Here is a 17,025-nt window from a genome sequence, read left to right as displayed (position 1 = left end):
TATGACCTGTCTTATAATCATGAGTGCCCCTTAAAATAAAAAGGATTCAGGAAAAGCAGTGTGATAAGCAGTGTGATAGATGACTATATCACCCTGAACTCCTTGGCAGAATAGAATGGGACAGAAATGTGGTTAAGAAACAAAATCTACCATAAAGAAAAAAGCTGGGAAATTGGACTACTGCATATTCAAATATCTTGACTGGAGATACATAGCTAGACTCTTTGATGCATAATGTGCTTAATTGACCAAGAGTAACAGAATTATGACTCACACCTGTAGTACTCCATATGCAAAATGCTTTAAAGTCTTTATCACATCCATCTGCACAACATCCTATGAGCCATTTTTAATCCTTACTATTCTTATTTTACAGATGCAGAACTGAGGCTGAGAGAAAGTAACTTGCTTGAGGATACTCAGTGTACAGAGATGCCAAAAAAAGAAAGAAAGAAAAAAAAGCAATAAGAGCACCATTACCAGACTTTAATTATCCAGTGCTCACTATCATCCACATTTATTTTGTATCTTCCATAGATTCATGTCATGGTAACCCTTGTAAGGATGATAATTATATCCAATTTTCCCATTATATAAATGCTTTAAATATTCCACAGGGCACTTGGCTATATGGGAATACAGTGTAATAAAGGGTTATACCAGTTCTGTAGTTGTATGGAAGCTGCACAAAAGGCTGGTTTGCAAAAGCAAGGTTTTCTTATTAATGTGAACAGTGTTCCCAATCAAATTAACAGGAAACAAATGTTAAAATATTTCCCTTTTATTTGTTTGGATACCCACCCCCCGCACATGTTATACAGGTCATTTTTAGAAACCAATATGATGATGAATTTTTAGAAATCAATATGATTTGAGATCAACCAGCAGTATGGCTAGGTTTAAAGGGCCAATTGCTGCTCTTGTTTTCCAAATAGTAGGTGGGATATCAGAATCATAGAACTGTACAGTTGGAAGGGACCAAAGGGCCATCTAGTCCAACCCCCTGCTATGCAGCAATCCTGCCCACAGCTGTCCCTGGGCGGTATTGAATCCGAAACCTTCTGGTTAATAGCCAGACACACTTCATGGAGACAAGTCCTGAAGTCTCGGTAAAGCAAGTTCCATTGAAGTAAACATGCTTAACGTCATCAATACCTCAGCGAGAACACTTTGAAATGTTAGGCTAGTGTAAAGTGTAAAGGGACAAAGCATCCAGAACTGGCAGATCCAAGGCTCAACTAGATGAGAGTCATAGGAACATAAATGTGCAAGTTATTGTTATGTAAATAGCAACTGCAGCATCAGGACACGGGGAGTGAGAAAGGAGAGTTTAAACCTGTCTACTCTTGTCCACTACAAAAATGCCTCCCCCCCAAAAAAAAAATTGCTATAGACATTGGGTGGGCAGCCTCCATAGGTGCCCATGGTGAATTGCTTCCAAATGAAATTTTGGGCAGGTGAGTGATTTCTGTTGGGACCATGGCAAAGGCGGAAAGGACTAAAGTCCCTTCCACCCCCTGCAATCTGGATGCAGTGTGGCCTCCTACCCTTCTGGAGGCTGCTACTGACATAATAGGAGAAGTGTGTTCACACAATTAATGCTGCTTCTAGCTTGCTCCTGAGGAGACCAACTCCCCAATGGATTATATGGATAACTGTTCTTCTAACACAGTAAGGGACACTCCATACGTGGCAGTAGAAGTGGAGATGCACCGAAGATGAAAGATGTATCCATTTGCACTCAGCAATGTCTGAAGGAGCTTGCATCAACTTTTCTGTGCATGCACCCTGTTTTGGGAAATCAGTCTAGATACTGGTTCTCTGACATGTACACTTAAAAAAAAAGACATATAGCTATTTCACATAACAGAGAGGAAAAGTGGGCATTTTAACACACAATTGGGGAGAGAGAGAGAGAGAGAGAGAGAGAGAGAAAGAACACGAACAAGCTTTCCACTTGGTATTAAGGAAGGAATTAACTTTCCCTTTGCTTAATACACAAACCCACAGAACCCAAGATGGCTTACACACAGCCAGAATCTGCCCTTCCATCATAAATGTTTATTTTAAACCCATAAAACTGGATGTCTCTGACCTCAGCCTGTTCAAGCCAAAGGGAGTCCTTGTGTTGACAGAGGCTGAGCAAGTCTGGCCTGCAAATACCTATGGGAAACCCCAGCTCATTTCCGTAGCTAACACACCCAGTTCCAAAATTAAGAAACATAGAAGTGCTTCTTCAAGCCTTTTGGCTGCTGTATATTACCGACCTGCTGCAAGATGCAACAATGTTCAGAAAACTCCCTCAGGTGTCAACTTAATTATATTGCCATAGAAAGGAGAATAGTTTAATCTGATCAAAGTTTCAACATGTCTGACCTTTAAGGTTTATAACCACCTAAAAGGCAGACCTACCTACTGACGAGATACCTCAATTTGGTTTTAAAGTGATTTGTACCATTTAAAAAAGGATATACTTTTATGATTTATAGTTGATTTTGAGGGGGGAAATTAGCTTTTGATGATGATACATTCCACACTGGTTTTTGCAATAAGCATCGCTCTGTCTCTCTGTCTCTTTCATCTCTTTCAAGGAGAGGTCCTGGTAAGGGTAGACAGAGCTTCAAAGCTGCTGGATTAAACCTATCATATATACACTGCAGCTAGTATTGAAGGTCAAACTATGTTTTGAAACGTGGGCAGACACTTAGCGCTGAAGCAGACAAGGGAGACTTCCACCAAATGCTGTAATGAGCCCTCATCTTCCAGAACACGAGTGTTCCATTCATGGCTTCCTCTAAGATTCTGTAAAAGCCTCAAACAAGTCAATGCCCTTCTCTCCCCGTTCTCATGTTTGTTTGTTTCCCCCCACTTTCCAGTTGGTGACTTCTTGAGGTCACTGAGCATGCTCAATCATCATAGGTCCATTTTAGGATTCTTGTTTTAGTTCCCCTTTGGGTTTTTTTTAAAAAAAATGTTTTGTACTTCTAACACACCTCGGGTATTCATCCAACCACAAATCTTGTTAGCACTCAACCATCCAAGTTTGTTATTAGAGGGAAGAGATTATGGGGGTTGAGGTGGCAAAGAGAGCAAACGTTTCTTGTGCCTACCTCAAGTGCAAACATGGTTAGAAGCAACACAGAAAAGCAAAACACTGCCTCCTTCTTTCTACTTTCTACAGGGTCAGATTTAAGGTGCTGCTTTTGACCTTTAAAGCCCTTCACGGCCTAGGACCCTCGTACCTACGGGACCGCCTCTCCTGGTATGCCCCACGGAGAGCCTCAAGGTCCATAAATAACAACACCCTAGTGGTCCCAGGCCCTAAAGAAGTTAGATTGGCTTCAACCAGAGCCAGGGCCTTTTCAACTCTGGCTCCGGCCTGGTGCAACGCTCTGCCTCATGAGACCAGGGCCCTGCAGGATCTGATTTCTTTCCGCAGGGCCTGTAAGACAGAGTTGTTCCGCCTGGCCTTTGGCTTGGAGCCAGTTTGATTCCCTCCCTCCCCCCCCTCTTTTCCCCCCTTCTTTTCGTTCTCCTCCTGCGATGAGGCTACATTTTAATATTTTAATGTTCCATTATTTTAATTGTTGTGTTTTATTTTTGTTTTTAAGTTTGTAATCATTCATCTTGTTTTTATTATTGCTTGTAAGCCGCTCTGAGCCCGGCCTTGGCTGGGGAGGGCGGGGTATAAATAAAAAAATATTATTATTATTATTATTATTATTATTATTATTACTCCGCCCCCAAAAACCAACAGAAAAGCAATATTAAAATATTACAAGTTTAAAATCCTATAAATCAAAAAGAAGTATTGTTTAAATATCCATTCTTCAGGGGAAAGGTACATGTAAATATCATAATGATGTAAAATTATTTAATATGGTAAATATTGTTTGTGTTTTTATAGTGTAAACCACCTTGATATCTTTTGATGAAGGGTGGTATATAAATCTAATAAATAAAACAGTAGGTGTATTTGACTGTCTTCCCTCAGATTATCTGCAAATTATCTGTGGTGCAGGGAGGAGATGTGGCTGCCAGCTGAGGGAGGATTATACCATGTGGACATCGCAGAAACACAGAAAGTAAAAAAAGGGAACAAACAGCTTCAAATCCACATTAAACACCAGTGTGGATGAGCTCCCTTGTCCCCTCCGGGCTAAGAACAAAAGTTTCCTAGTGATGAAATTATACATTGCAGTGTGAATATTGAGGGGAAATGCCTTCAGATGTCCGGATACCAGCTAACACACAGACACCGTTTGCTGCTGACAGATAGTCCTGCTAAGACTGAAACAAATCTTCTATGTAAGTGATCCTGTTATAATGTATGCTGAGATAACAGCATTCAGGTTACAATCCCAAATACCCTTACCAGGGAGTAATACCTGTAAAACTCAGTGCGACTTCCTCCTGAGTAAACCTATTTAGGACTGTGCTGCCAAACTAGATTTGCATGCCCTTGATCTTCCCGAGAAACATTATTATAACTGAAGTACTTACTCTTTGGTGGTTTAGCAGAACAGGACCCTTGACAGTTTCGAACAGCGCTCCAGAGGGAGGCATATGAAGGGGAGCAGAAAAGAAGGATTACAGAATTAATCCCAACCTCCTACATATGTTTACAGGAAACCCTGACAAGAAATAATACACCCTTCACTAAACATGGGTAATGCACAGTAATCTCATTTCAGGAAAAGAAGGGAAAGTGAGAATCTATTTAGAATTTTAATTCAATAGAAGTACCCCTGCTAAAAAAGTGAGTGATGCCCAATCAATCTGCAGGCATCAATATCTAGCTGAATCTTACCCCGTTGGAATAATCTGTCAGCCCCAGCTACTACTTCTCATCTGCCCGTGTGCTCTACCTCTGTTCCTGCATCCTGCTCCGTAAGCCACTTGTGCTACAGGGCTGGTATTGATTCATGTAGATCAACTGACTACTATATTTACGGGTTTCCCCAAGTGTTTCTGTTCGCAGAATCCCGGCCAGACTCAGTGTTGCCTTTCTCATAAACTCCACCCATCTTAATTGCCAGCTCAGTAGTCCCTTTCCTTCACCTTGGAATTCTCCAGATTTGCTTCAGCTGGAAATCTCCGGCAAGACTGGCACTAACATTAGGCAGAGTGAGGTAACTGCCACAGTTGGCAAATCCTGGGGAGACAGTAGCAGGAGCAGCCCCACCCACCATTTTTAAGTCCCACTGTAGTTTGCCTCTGTTGGAGGATAGAGCTTTCTGGGCCATACAGTCTGTCCTGTCTCCCCAAAGCAAGCCTGCTGCCCTCAGGTGCAGAGCAGAACACTGACCAATCCTTAACGCTGAGAGTAATGTGCAACTGGGAGTCCAGTTGGCTCTGTACGTAGAATGGTGGTGGGGGTCACACCATCTTGTCCTTTGACTCAGGCCACAAAATGCCTTGAAGACAAGCCCTGATCTTCAGCACTTACACATACGTATACTGAAACAAACTAAAACCAGAGGCACTGCAACTGTCTCTCAGGTAGAAACTTTCAGCTTTCTAGAGGTGATGGGACTATGTTCTGACTTAAAGCTTATTTCTCTCTATATAGCCACGGAGTCTTCAGGCTCATTTAAGCTCTGAACCAAACCTGTCCAGCCTTACCATCACATCTAAACATATTTGGAAAGCCTGAAAACAAGTTATATGAAAAAAGATCTAGAGAAGTGAACACTGGTGATACAGATGCGAAAGGAGGTAATGTCACAAGCAACAAAGAACATAACAGCTGCCGAGGAACAAAGAACATTGTTTTAAACTCGGATATACAGTGGTACCTCGGGTTAAGTACTTAATTCGTTCCGGAGGTCCGTTCTTAACCTGAAACTGTTCTTAACCTGAAGCACCACTTTAGCTAATGGGGCCTCCTGCTGCTGCCGCGCCACCGGAGCACAATTTCTGTTCTCATCCTGAAGCAAAGTTCTTAACCTGAAGCACTATTTCTGGGTTAGCGGAGTCTGTTACCTGAAGCGTATGTAGCCTGAAGCGTATGTAACCTGAGGTACCACTGTATAAGTTAGGCCCCAAATGGCACCTTAAACCTAAGTTACGTTTGCCACATTGGAATGTTTATTAACCAGGGGGTTGGACTAGATGAGCCTTGAAGCACTTATAAGGTACGATAAATCTGCAAGATCTTCAGACTCATGGAAATAGTTAATGAATTTGGTAGCAACTGAATGTAACTGGTATGCAAGAGTTTGCTTATGACTTTTGAAGAAAACCCAATCCAATCCAATATAAATACAAAATAACCCCAAAGTCCATGATAAAAAACCCATGTACAGCTACATGTTACCTTGCAATTTTACTTCTAATCTTTTGGGTATTAATAACTAATATTCCAACGGATAGAACAGTAAATTGATTTCAGTTTTTTGGCTACAGTTTTAGACATTCTACTAGTTGGCAATCCATTTCCCACTTGGAGGTTTGCAAGGAGGCTAGATCAACACATAAATTTTCTGTTGCTTCTTAATCTCTAGGGCATTTCTTTTGTGCTACAAAAGGCATTTGGGTTAACCTACCATCCCTGCTCCTGCCAACCTAGCAGTTCGAAAGCACATCAAGTGCAAGTAGATAAATAGGTACAGCTCCGGCGGGAAGGTAAACAGCGTTTCTGGTTCGCCAGAAGCGGCTTAGTCATGCTGGCCACATGACTGGAAGCTGTACGCTGGCTCCCTTGGCCACTAAAGCGAGATGAGCACTGCAACCCCAGAGTCGTCCGTGACTGGACCTAAAGGTGAGGGGTCCCTTTACCTTTACCTTACCTTACCATACCTCTTATTTCTGTGGTTTACCTAAATAAGAAACAAGCGAGTCATTGTTTCTCTTAGTGTGCATGTCCAAAGAGGTGTTAAAATATGCCCAATTCCAAAATTAGCAATAAAACAAGTTTAAAAAACAGAGATGCTCAAGTCAATAAGCCTAACATCACTCTACTTCTTCTGACTGGGAGTAGTATGATCAAGGCACTTTATCAAAGCCGCTAACAGATCTCTGCAACTGTTAAAATCATCCTCTTGCATAGGGCTAAATGCAAATATTGTGCTTAAATGTGCTTTAAAAAAAAACTTTTAAAAATTCTTTTTAAAAAGGAAACAAGTAATATTCCAAAAGAAACAATATACTGTTTAAACCAGTAAGTGTTGGGCTTCTGCTGTGCCAGAAATTTTGAAAAGCGGTATGGCACAGATCCCACAAAGAAGAACTAGACTCTGCTCTATCCGGTCCTGCTGTTGCAGGTTTCAGTAGTTAGCAATGTTTTAAGGCCAATGTCACATATTATGTGGAAGTGGTGAAGCAGAAAGCGCATACAAGGGTGCTCTAAGAAACCTCTGTATTTTCATGTATTTGTGTGCTCATGCCTGTACTTCTGTCCCATCAATCAGACCAACATTGAATCCTGCTCATTAAAATGTACCGGCAATGAGACCTTCATTATCTCTTTTTGTAGTTTGTTTTTTAATGTAAGTTTCCCCTTTCCTTGTTTTCCTTTTCTTTCTTTACACTAGGTGTAATGAGGACAATGCTCCTATATTTCTAAAGCAAGCAGTACTCTTGCTCATATTGCAGTTCTAGTTCTCTATTGCTAGCAAAATAAACTCCCATGAACAGTCCAGTCCATGACGCTGTCAATCCCATTGTCCCTTGTTTAGGATTGCAGCCTTATTTTTTTTTCTAAATTAACATTACCAGTGAACTAAAACAACTGAATGCTAAAGCTCCTTTAGATCTTAATTTGTTGTTGTTAATGCTATATTTTGCCAGTATTTTCACTGTGTGAATTTTAGGCCTGGTGTGAGAAGGATCTGTGAACCACTCAGTAATGGACCAAATATTAAGGATATGACCCTGAAACACTCTCCTTGTAGTTAAAGAGACATATACCAAGGATCAATCAAAATAAAAATGAACTGGTAGCACTTTAACAAGCTATAAAAAGTTTTACTGCTTCACTGAGGCTTATTTCTTCTGTAGTTTTCATTTCTAAACTACCAATGTCCTGATATCCACTAAAATTAGCAACTGTTACCATTATATCCTTTGCACTTTTAAGCAAAATGTTCCTCTCTTTAAGGGTCACCTGTGATAGCAGGCAGCTTCAAGGGTTTTCCATTTAATTTTGACTCGTAAAACTTAACAAAACATTGCAAAGCTGGATCCTTCCCCCTTTTCTGTGCTTTTGGAACTGGTGCTATTATTTCCCTTCCAGTTATTAGAAAATATTAAAAACGTTCTCTTTAAAACCAGACACTACCCTTCAGGAAATTCTAGAATTTCAGGTATGCCCAAGCCAGCACCTTTGCTTGCATGCAGTTACCCTAATACACAGAAGCCAGTCTAAATGTAGACTAGCTCCACAGTAAAAGCAAAAGGTTCTGGAGCATGAAAACCTGCGCCATCCAGCACCAATGATTGCATGAGCAGAGCTCCTGTAACTAGCTAGTGATCGGTGCTGTCACTTGTAGAGGTGCCAATCACTTGTTGAGCATTAGCAAGGAGATAGCGAAGCAGCTTTTGGTCCCAGTCCAAACGCTGCTACCCACTGTAACAGGTGAGAAGCAGCATTCTTAGCTTGGAATGCCCTGAACACATCTTAGGCAGGCTTGCACGTGTATGTCTGCATCTTCGCACAGCAGCAGGATCCAGTTTCTGTTTCCAAGATGAAGCCCAGCATCTTTATGAACTGAGCCGCCCGAGCTTGTTTTCATTTCACGCAGATGCACATTTGCCAATTCTATTTCGGATACCATTTTGTTTTCAACTCCCATTATTTATTTATTTATTGTGGAAAGGGAGAGAACCGCTCGTACCTCCTGTGGGATTAAGTTAAACTGTCTAGTTACATTTGTAGCAGGCTAAGGAGAGAGAATGTTGTGATTTTCATTGACAGACATTCCCCTCTGTTCTTAGAACTCACACTAGTAATTTTCTTTCTTTGTCTGGAATAAGATTCTTATTACTAAATAGCAGCATTTACATTCTTTCATGGCAAAACTTACTTTGATCCTTGTTGGAAAGCAACTGTTTGAAACCCTTTTTACAAGGGGGGAAGAGTTTGTCCTTTTCGTTTTGTTTACAGTGCTATCTGCAAAACAAGTACCTTAGAGCTTGGAAAGGTACAGAAAAAGGTAACCAAAATGATTAAGAAACTGGAGCAAGTTTCTCCAGGATGGAGAAGGAAGTCCCATTGAGTTGAATGGAGCTCACTGCCAAGTAGGCAGGTACAGCGCTATGTTTAAGGTGTTTTCTTTGGGTGATGGGGGAAATTGCCAGAGACGTATTATAGAGGTTATGCATGGAGTGGAGAAGGATAAATTACTATCTTATTTTATAACATAACCAGGACCATGCTTCCACAAGAATGGCTACCGGCCAAGATAGGAAATCGGGCAAATTCAGGAAGTGATGGTCTGGTGACAGCTGCCAGTCATGAAAACAAAATGAAGACTTCATCTGGAACAGGCAGCACACCAGTTATTGATGGGAACAACCAATGGGGAGAGGCTATTCCCTTCTTGCCCTGCTTGTACGCTTCCTGGAGACATCTCCCATTTGTCAAGAAAAATGTTTGAATCTAGCAAGATCTTGCATTCGGCCTGAGATGTACCATGGGTTTCACCCAATCATTTTTCTCTTTCTGTGGGAAAGTCACTTCAGGTACATTTTCTACCACCAAGACTTGGGACCGTTTCCTCACAACTACCTAGAATTCTACTAGAATTCTTCCTTCAGACACTGAAAGCATTGTTTCATCTAAACTACTGCTGAATAGAAACCCACAAACACACACAGCTATCTCAGGCATCAGCTGTCTAAGAAACTGGCCTGCCCATTGTAAGTTCAATATCAGACAGTGCTGATTGTACGCTCAACTAAACCCAAACAAGTTTACCGACCTAATGGAAAGCAATTGTTTCCCAACTTGGCTATTGTAAGAGATGAGTATGTAGAGTCCCATGACTATACAGCTAGGCCTCTGGGGGCTGTAAGCAATAGAAAGAGGGGGCAGGGAGCAAAACAGCAACACAATCCAATGCCTGCTCTCCTCCTCCAAATGCAATCAAGTTTTATTTCAAAAGCAAAAAAAAAAAAAAAATTATAGTGCAAACTACATTTATAGTGCAATCTTGAGACAGATCTGCTTAGAGGTCCCATTTTCAGTAATGAAACTTACTCTTAAGTAGGAACATCGGAAGCTGCTTTATATGGGATCAGACCAATGGTCCAGCTCAGACAGACTGGAAGCAGCTCTCCAAGATTCCAGGCAGGACTCTCAGCCCTACTGAATCTGGCACTTTCTGCTTGCAAAGCTGAGGGCTACAGCCCCCCTCCCACCCAGCAAACTTGTATAAACTTGTGGCTGTACGCCAGTAGGAAGCCCAACTGAACCCAATGGGATATATTTCCAATCATACATACATAGGTGTATACTGCAGGTCATAGTACTGTCACCCCAGTCTTAAACATAATATTTTTAAGTAAGCTCAACTAAAAGTTGGCATGTGTAAAAGGAGATCATATTTTATTGTCACACAGGAGGCTTATAAAGTACTTGAAGCAACATGACAAAAACAAGGAAGAAAAACAAAAATATTTATTCAACTGATCTTTACCTTTACAAAAGAAAAAAAGTGAAACCAAAAATAATACTAACTGCAACCGCCTTCCTGCAGTCAAGATGCTCAAAACATGCCAATCCCAAACACATCTCTGTCGAACAGAGTCCCTCTGCCATTTATAGTACCTACTTCCAAATGAGTAGGCACAAGTTCACAGCCTAATACTTGCAATATTTTAAATTATTTGAGAGGATGCACACAAGAGCCAAATACTGACATACTGCTAGGATTGTTTCCCAGCACACCAAAAGCATCACCACTTCATACAGCACTGGTTTATTTAGTCTGACTTTTTCTGCATATAAATTATTGCAAGTCCTAAATTTAACAAAATAATTTTCAGTGAATTTTCAGTGAATACTAAAGAAAAAGAGAGAGACAAAAATGTAGGGACTCTGTTGTCATATTTTAGCCACTATCCATAGCAGAGTTCCTAAACTCCACTGCATATATGTGTGTGTGTGTGTGTGTGTGTGTGTACGGTATATATATAGGCAGGTCTTGCTCTCATTTGTACCAGTATCCATCTGGTTGCAGTCTACTGATGGTTAGGTACTGTAGTCTCTGCTTTGCCAGTATGAGAAAAATGTAGCTTTAAGAGTAATTGTTTATTTGTTAAAAAGCAAACAAACTGATTTGTTACAAGGTATGCAGAGTACAGTGCACTTAAACGAAGGGTTCCTACATCATGCATCTGTATGCAAACAAGGAAAGTCTGTCACTAGACCCTTCAGTATGAAAATTTCCTTCCAACAAAATGTTTGCCTCCTTGCAATAATCTCAGAACTAATTTACTTGTGCAAAGAGAATAGGGGGAAATAAAAGTGACAACTAAGGCAGTACTCCTAGACACAAGGCAGCATCTCCCATTGAATCAAGTAGATTCACTGTAATATCTCTGAATGTACATTGCTCCACTCTCTATACCCATGCATGCATTCATGAAACTCCAGTCCTAAATATTTACAAAGAAGTCACATTGATTTGAGAGATACTCAGTTCTAGAGTTTACTTGGATTAAAACTTAACAGAAATAAAAATCAGGAATTTCCATATGTTGTTAAAAACCATATATATTCAAGAACCAGGTTATCACTTTTAATTAGGCCATTCTTGTGTGTTCTTTTTATCATTTTCTATACTAAAAAAAGCATAAGATATAGGGACTAAAACTGTTGTTATTACTGTATTCTAATGTAAGCATAACAATGTGAAGTATTAGAAAACTTTACAAAATGAGAAGAACTCACCAAAGGTGACATAGATCCATTTGGCAGGTAAGCATCTGAGAGCATTAGGAAAGGGTATCCAGAGTAAGAAGATCCTTTATACATCCCTGGGTCCTGATGTTTTAAGCCTGTTAAAATAAAAGTTTACCATTAGGTCTTTGTCTTACAACCAATTCCCACTCCATTCATACTTGCCTTACGACAAGAGGCACCACTGCATCTCTATGTAACTGCACGTTTTAAAACAACAACCCTCCTTTGATTATGTGCATCTTTGCAGAATCACTCCTCCACCTGAAGTTCATTTCCCCTTTGCTAGCACACATCAACCCAAAATCCTGACTTCTTTGGTAGCGACAGAAACAAAACAAAAAGCCACAAATAATCTGAATAACAAGCTTGATGTCAAAGTTATCACCGCCCTCCACCTTGCCTGATCTGACAATAAAGCAGCAGGTTTCCCAGAGTTTTGATGAGTGAGGAAAGAGATGTGTATCCCTCAATTTGTTACCAAGCTCTGTTCCAGGTATTTGTACCAGGTCTGCCCCTCCTCCAGGAGGTCCTCAGATAATTCCCAATCCAGGTACTCCAGACCCAGAGCTGATCAGTTTGAGAGAGACAGACTTGGATCAGGAGCGCTCAGACGGACCTCTGCTTGCCTCCCTCCCCAGTCTGCTTTGGGTCCCTCCATCCCTGGTATTACATATATTAATCATATTTCAGTTATGAGCGAGTTGGGGGTGGCAGGGTGGGGGTGGGGAGGAGATTGATACTTATTAAGTTTCAATGGCTTGTGCTGTTTGGTAGCTTAGCAGCTAAGGGCTTCAACTACCAAATCAAAGTCCCTCCCTCCCTTGATTTTTTTTTTACTGCTTTGATTTAACAGAAAGATTGTTTTTCTCCTGCCGCCAACTCCCCCACCTCCTCCCACACTCCTCATCCTCTCCTGAGTTCAGCATGTGAAAAGGGGAGAGAGAGAGAAAGAAAAGGCAGAATGAATGGATTCCGAAACTGACCATCCTCCATGTGATCCGGGAGTTTCTCCTGATAGACCCTCTGAGAATCCTGCAAGCGCCTGATGGCCTGTGTGGAAAGGAAAAAGAGAAGGGTGATCAGAGTTGGATGGAAACAATTTTTTTTAAAAAAGTGATATATATATATTTGCTCATTCCCCCTGCTTATAGCTCGTTGTAATAACCAGGGGGAATGAGAAGGTGGCGGAGGGGCAGAAAGCCCTTTGTGATGCGGAGTGGCGAGCGGCTTCCTCTCTCACCTCGGAATGGGCTACTGCTGTTGTCGCCACTGTGGCCGCGGCGTTAGAAGTCTGGCTGCTGGTGGTGCTGCTGCTACCGGTGCCGCCGCCGCCGCCTCCTTCCCCGCCGCCGCCGGTGCTTTCGGACTCATTCACCAGCGATGACTTGAGGTCAGCCAGATCCCCCTCGGTGAAGACGTTGGCCTGGATCTTCTCCTCTTGCTCGCCTTCGTCCTTAAAGGCGAGCATCTCGTCATTGGCTCCCAAGTCATCGCCTCCGCCGCTGTTGAGCTGGGGCATTTTCTCTCTCCTTCTTTCCCACCCCCCCAGCCCGAGCCACGCCACCAGCAAGAGAACTTCTTGCTCGGGGAAGGCGCCTGGGGGATTTACAGATATATATTAAAGGCCGGGCGTGGAGAGGAGAAGGAGGGGACGCTTTGAAATACAGCTCCTGGTCTCTGCGCCAGCCCTCTCTCCTTACTTTTAAGGGAATCTGCCGGCAACTCGAGGGGAGACCGAGACAATCGGAGGGATTAAAGCAGCGACCAGCCCGCACCTCCTCCTCCTCCTCCTCCTCTTCTCCCCGTGTCTGCTTCGTCCCTCCCTCCCAGCCCCAGGAAAGTTTGACTAAGTAGCAGCAGCCAGCCCTGCCTGGGCGAGAAACCGGCGACGGCAGCGCCAGAGGCTTCTGCTGGGAAAGGCACGGAGCGCCCGAGAGAGTGAGCGCTCGTAAGTGCACGAGCCAGGGAGAGAGCCCCAGAGAGCCCCAGCCAAAGACTTTCGACATCAAAGCAGCCGCCGGGTGATTGACAGCGGCGGGGAGGGGTTGGCGAGGCTCTGTTCCTCGCGACGCGCTCTGGCCTTAAAGAGACAGCGCCCGTCTCTTCTTGCAAGCCCGCTCCGGGAGAGATGCCCCATTACAGGCATGCAAAGCCCGCCTCACTTCTAGGGGTGGGGTAGGGGGGGGGTCAGGAAGAAGGTGCCACTTCACATATGCTACAGCAGCAGCAAAAAAGGCAGCAAAAGAGGCTTTTCTGTCTTCTAATGAAGCGCCCATCACTATATCTATACATACACAAGCACACGTGTGCGCTTTCTCCAAATTTACTGTGGAACAGGTCCCATTGACCTCAGTGGGAGTTAACTTCTGGATAAAGACGCAGGTTGGATCTGATGAAATCTGTGCGAAATGAATCCCCTGTGATAGGGCAAGTCATCAATCAAATGAAAGGGGGCGGGGCTGCACAATTTCTTGCTAGTTGCCGGTACCGACCCTTTTAATATGATAGTAATGATAGAAATTGCCCCGGGCAAGCTAATGGCAATGCTTATCATCATCACCATCATTAAGAACCATATATAGTATAAATCGGATTTCCCCCCCTTCGATCGCTTCGAATTCCTATCGAACTCAATGCTTCAATATTTCAAACTTTCATGTTTATTAAGGCTGCAATCATAAACACACTGCCAAGGGAACAAGCCGCATTGAACTGCGTAGGATTTACCGTACTTCTGAGAAAATGAGCATTGCGCTGAAAGGCTGTGATCCTAACCCCACTTGAATTCAATAGGACTTACTTCTGAGTAGACATGGTTAGGATTGCGCTGTGACTTGGGCGTAACCTCCATTGCCCCCTCTCCAGTTTTACTTCCAAGTGGTTAGACACAAGATGTCCCGGTTAGTGGGTCCTTTGGATAGAAATCAGGTCCTTTAAACTAATATTCACAAAAAGTGCACCGATCCTCTCAGGAAACCACACCTGTCTTGCCAACAGATCCTAAGGCACAAGCACAGTACTTGGAAGTCAAATTCCTTCTAAAGGCACAAGATTTCATACAGGTGTGAGCAGGACTGCAGCCTCATTTGTCTTTACTATGTTGCATTTTATTTCCCTAATGAAGAATCAGAACTTTTTTTTAATTAAACAAGGGTTTTTAAGATTAAACACAAAACAACATGAAATCTCAACATAGGGATTTGATTAAGGAGGCTTCCGATTCCCCCCCCCCCAGCCAAGCCTGCAATCCTATGCACATTTTTTCTTTTTCTTCTACTTCTTTTTGTTTTTTTTTAATGCACATTTTTTCTTGCAGATTGGAACCAAGTGGGACTTAGTTCCATGCTCTGGACGTGTCCCAGTCACGGCTCCCTTGCCCCTCTCTCTCCTCCCACCAACTTTTCTTTTGCTGATTTCCTCAGGACTTGCCGAATCTGGACCCATTTTGCACTGATTTATTTTTATTTTTAATGAAGGCCAATTTCCTTGATGCTTATAGATGCCTTGTGGAACTTCTTCACTACTCCAGAAACTCCACTGGCATCAGGAAGAATCTCGACAATATTTCAGTTCCCCAAAACCCTCTCTTAGGAGCAGGTTTCCAAAAGATCCCCAGGCTGCACGACAAGGGGTAGCCTGGCGCCATCTTTATTTTTAAGCGCGAGCCAAGCAGCTTCCTTTTTTCCGTGGCCTTTGGCCCTTAGTCCGATTGGCTTTAGGGATTTGTGGCCTTTCAGTGGGGCGGGACTGTACTTTACACAGTCTATATACAGCTTACAGTATTATAGTTGCGTTGGTTTCGTTGGTTTTTCCTGTTACACTCGGTTTTGGTTTGTTTTTTTAAGCCACTTTGGACCACTTTTCTCCCCCCCCCCCAAGAAATAGTAATTACTGGGACTTACTGGGACTTACTTGTGAGTAGGCATGCTTAGGATTGCACTGTTACGCTAGCGCGATTCCCTTCCAAAATACAGACGTTAACGCTGAATTTCAACATATTATGGGTTTCCCCATTTGCCTGGAGGGTGGGGAAACGTGAAGTTAAACCTATGTTCTTTGCCAGAGTTTCCAAAATACCAGACGCTCCAGTTTGGGGAGTTATTAGGAGGAGATGGGGGGGTGGGGGCACCAAATGTTTTGGTAGTTTTGAAGAGAAATAGTTTCTTCCAGATCATTTCTATATCAGACATTCCTGTAGTCAGGAAGGCTTTCAAACAGCAGCGAATGCAAATCTCTCTCTCACTCAGAGGCTGGGTAGGGCCGCGCTGAGCCTTGCAGATCTTCCGTCTCCGGTTTGAATGGCTCCACGCAAATGGGTCTTCCTACCACGCAACATAGCACGTAATTGTCAGTTTCAACACCTCAATTACCTCCAGCACCTCCGCTCTGTGAAAAGGTCGTGCTCAGCTGTGGAAAAGGAATTTTAGAAATAAAAGTTCCGAAATAAAATAAAGCCAATATATCGAAATTCTTTTGAGGGCTTCTTTTTTGGGGCGGGGTGGGGTGGAGGAGATGGAGAAGGGGTCGACTTTCTGTCGGATTAATGACTTATCCGGAGGAAACATTTAAAAGGGGGTCAGCGAAGGCGAGTTCAGATTTTTGGAGGCAGCTGAGCTTGATCTCTGTGGGGCAGAAAAAATCGTGGCCCTTTTGCTTGGACTTCTGGCGAGGTTGCCTCCGGCTTGCGTCTAGTCCAGAAGAAGCACGCTAAAGAAACTTTTTTTTTTTTTGCACTTTAAACAGGACCAAGCCGCATCCCGTTTGGAAAAGTCCTCGCTGTTTCACATACTGTAGTTCGGTTTGCAGTCAAAAGGAAACGAGATAGGAGAATTTTTTTAAAAAAATGCTACTTCTCTCCCTCCTCGTTTTCAGACATTCTCTTGGTTTGTGTGTGTGTGTGTGTCTGGTGTGTGCGGGGGGGGGGGGGGAGTCGTCTGAGATTTACAGCCCTCCCAAATGGAGATAAAACCTTGGCAATGAGTTGGAAACCTGTTGTAATCTGTGATCCAGGAAACAAAGAGGCTCATTAATGCAGAGTCTTTGGTGAGCCTTTGATGTTAGCTAGCATAGCATTCACTCTCAGTTCCATTTGCATTTAAACATTCATAAACATCATC

General features: G+C 42.8%; 1 protein-coding gene and 1 long non-coding RNA gene across 17 annotated transcripts in view; one reads left to right on the top strand and one right to left on the bottom strand.

Moving 5' to 3' along the window:
- The window catches only part of TCF7 (transcription factor 7), a 116,497-nt gene extending 101,594 nt beyond the window's left edge, over positions 1-14,903 (bottom strand). For 4 of the 16 annotated variants that reach the window (XR_014561596.1, XR_014561597.1, XM_083728502.1 and 1 more), the window contains exons 1-3: positions 13,149-14,039; positions 12,892-12,958; positions 11,897-12,003 (exon numbers count right to left, since the gene is read on the bottom strand). Coding sequence is in view for 12 of the 16 variants with exons in the window: in XM_083728502.1 (XP_083584628.1) it covers positions 11,897-12,003; positions 12,892-12,958; positions 13,149-13,427 (453 nt within the window). In the remaining 4 variants the exon portion in view is untranslated. Of the gene's footprint in view, positions 1-4,503; positions 4,582-11,896; positions 12,004-12,891; positions 12,959-13,148 lie in introns of those variants that run through there. The other 12 variants (XR_014561598.1, XM_083728500.1, XM_083728499.1 and 9 more) reach the window with 10 other exon arrangements.
- On the top strand, positions 14,863-16,740 carry LOC310839763. The gene is made up of 2 exons (XR_014561647.1): positions 14,863-14,970; positions 16,156-16,740. It is a non-coding gene; the product is annotated as an uncharacterized lncRNA (long non-coding RNA).
- Positions 16,741-17,025: the final 285 nt, after the last annotated feature.

This window comes from Podarcis gaigeae (assembly GCF_964106915.1).
Source record: "Podarcis gaigeae genome assembly, chromosome: 2".
In the NCBI taxonomy this organism is placed as follows: Eukaryota; Metazoa; Chordata; class Lepidosauria; order Squamata; family Lacertidae; genus Podarcis; species Podarcis gaigeae.
The sequence above is the reverse complement of the archived record's forward strand: the minus strand, read 5'-3'. Positions and strand labels throughout refer to the sequence as shown.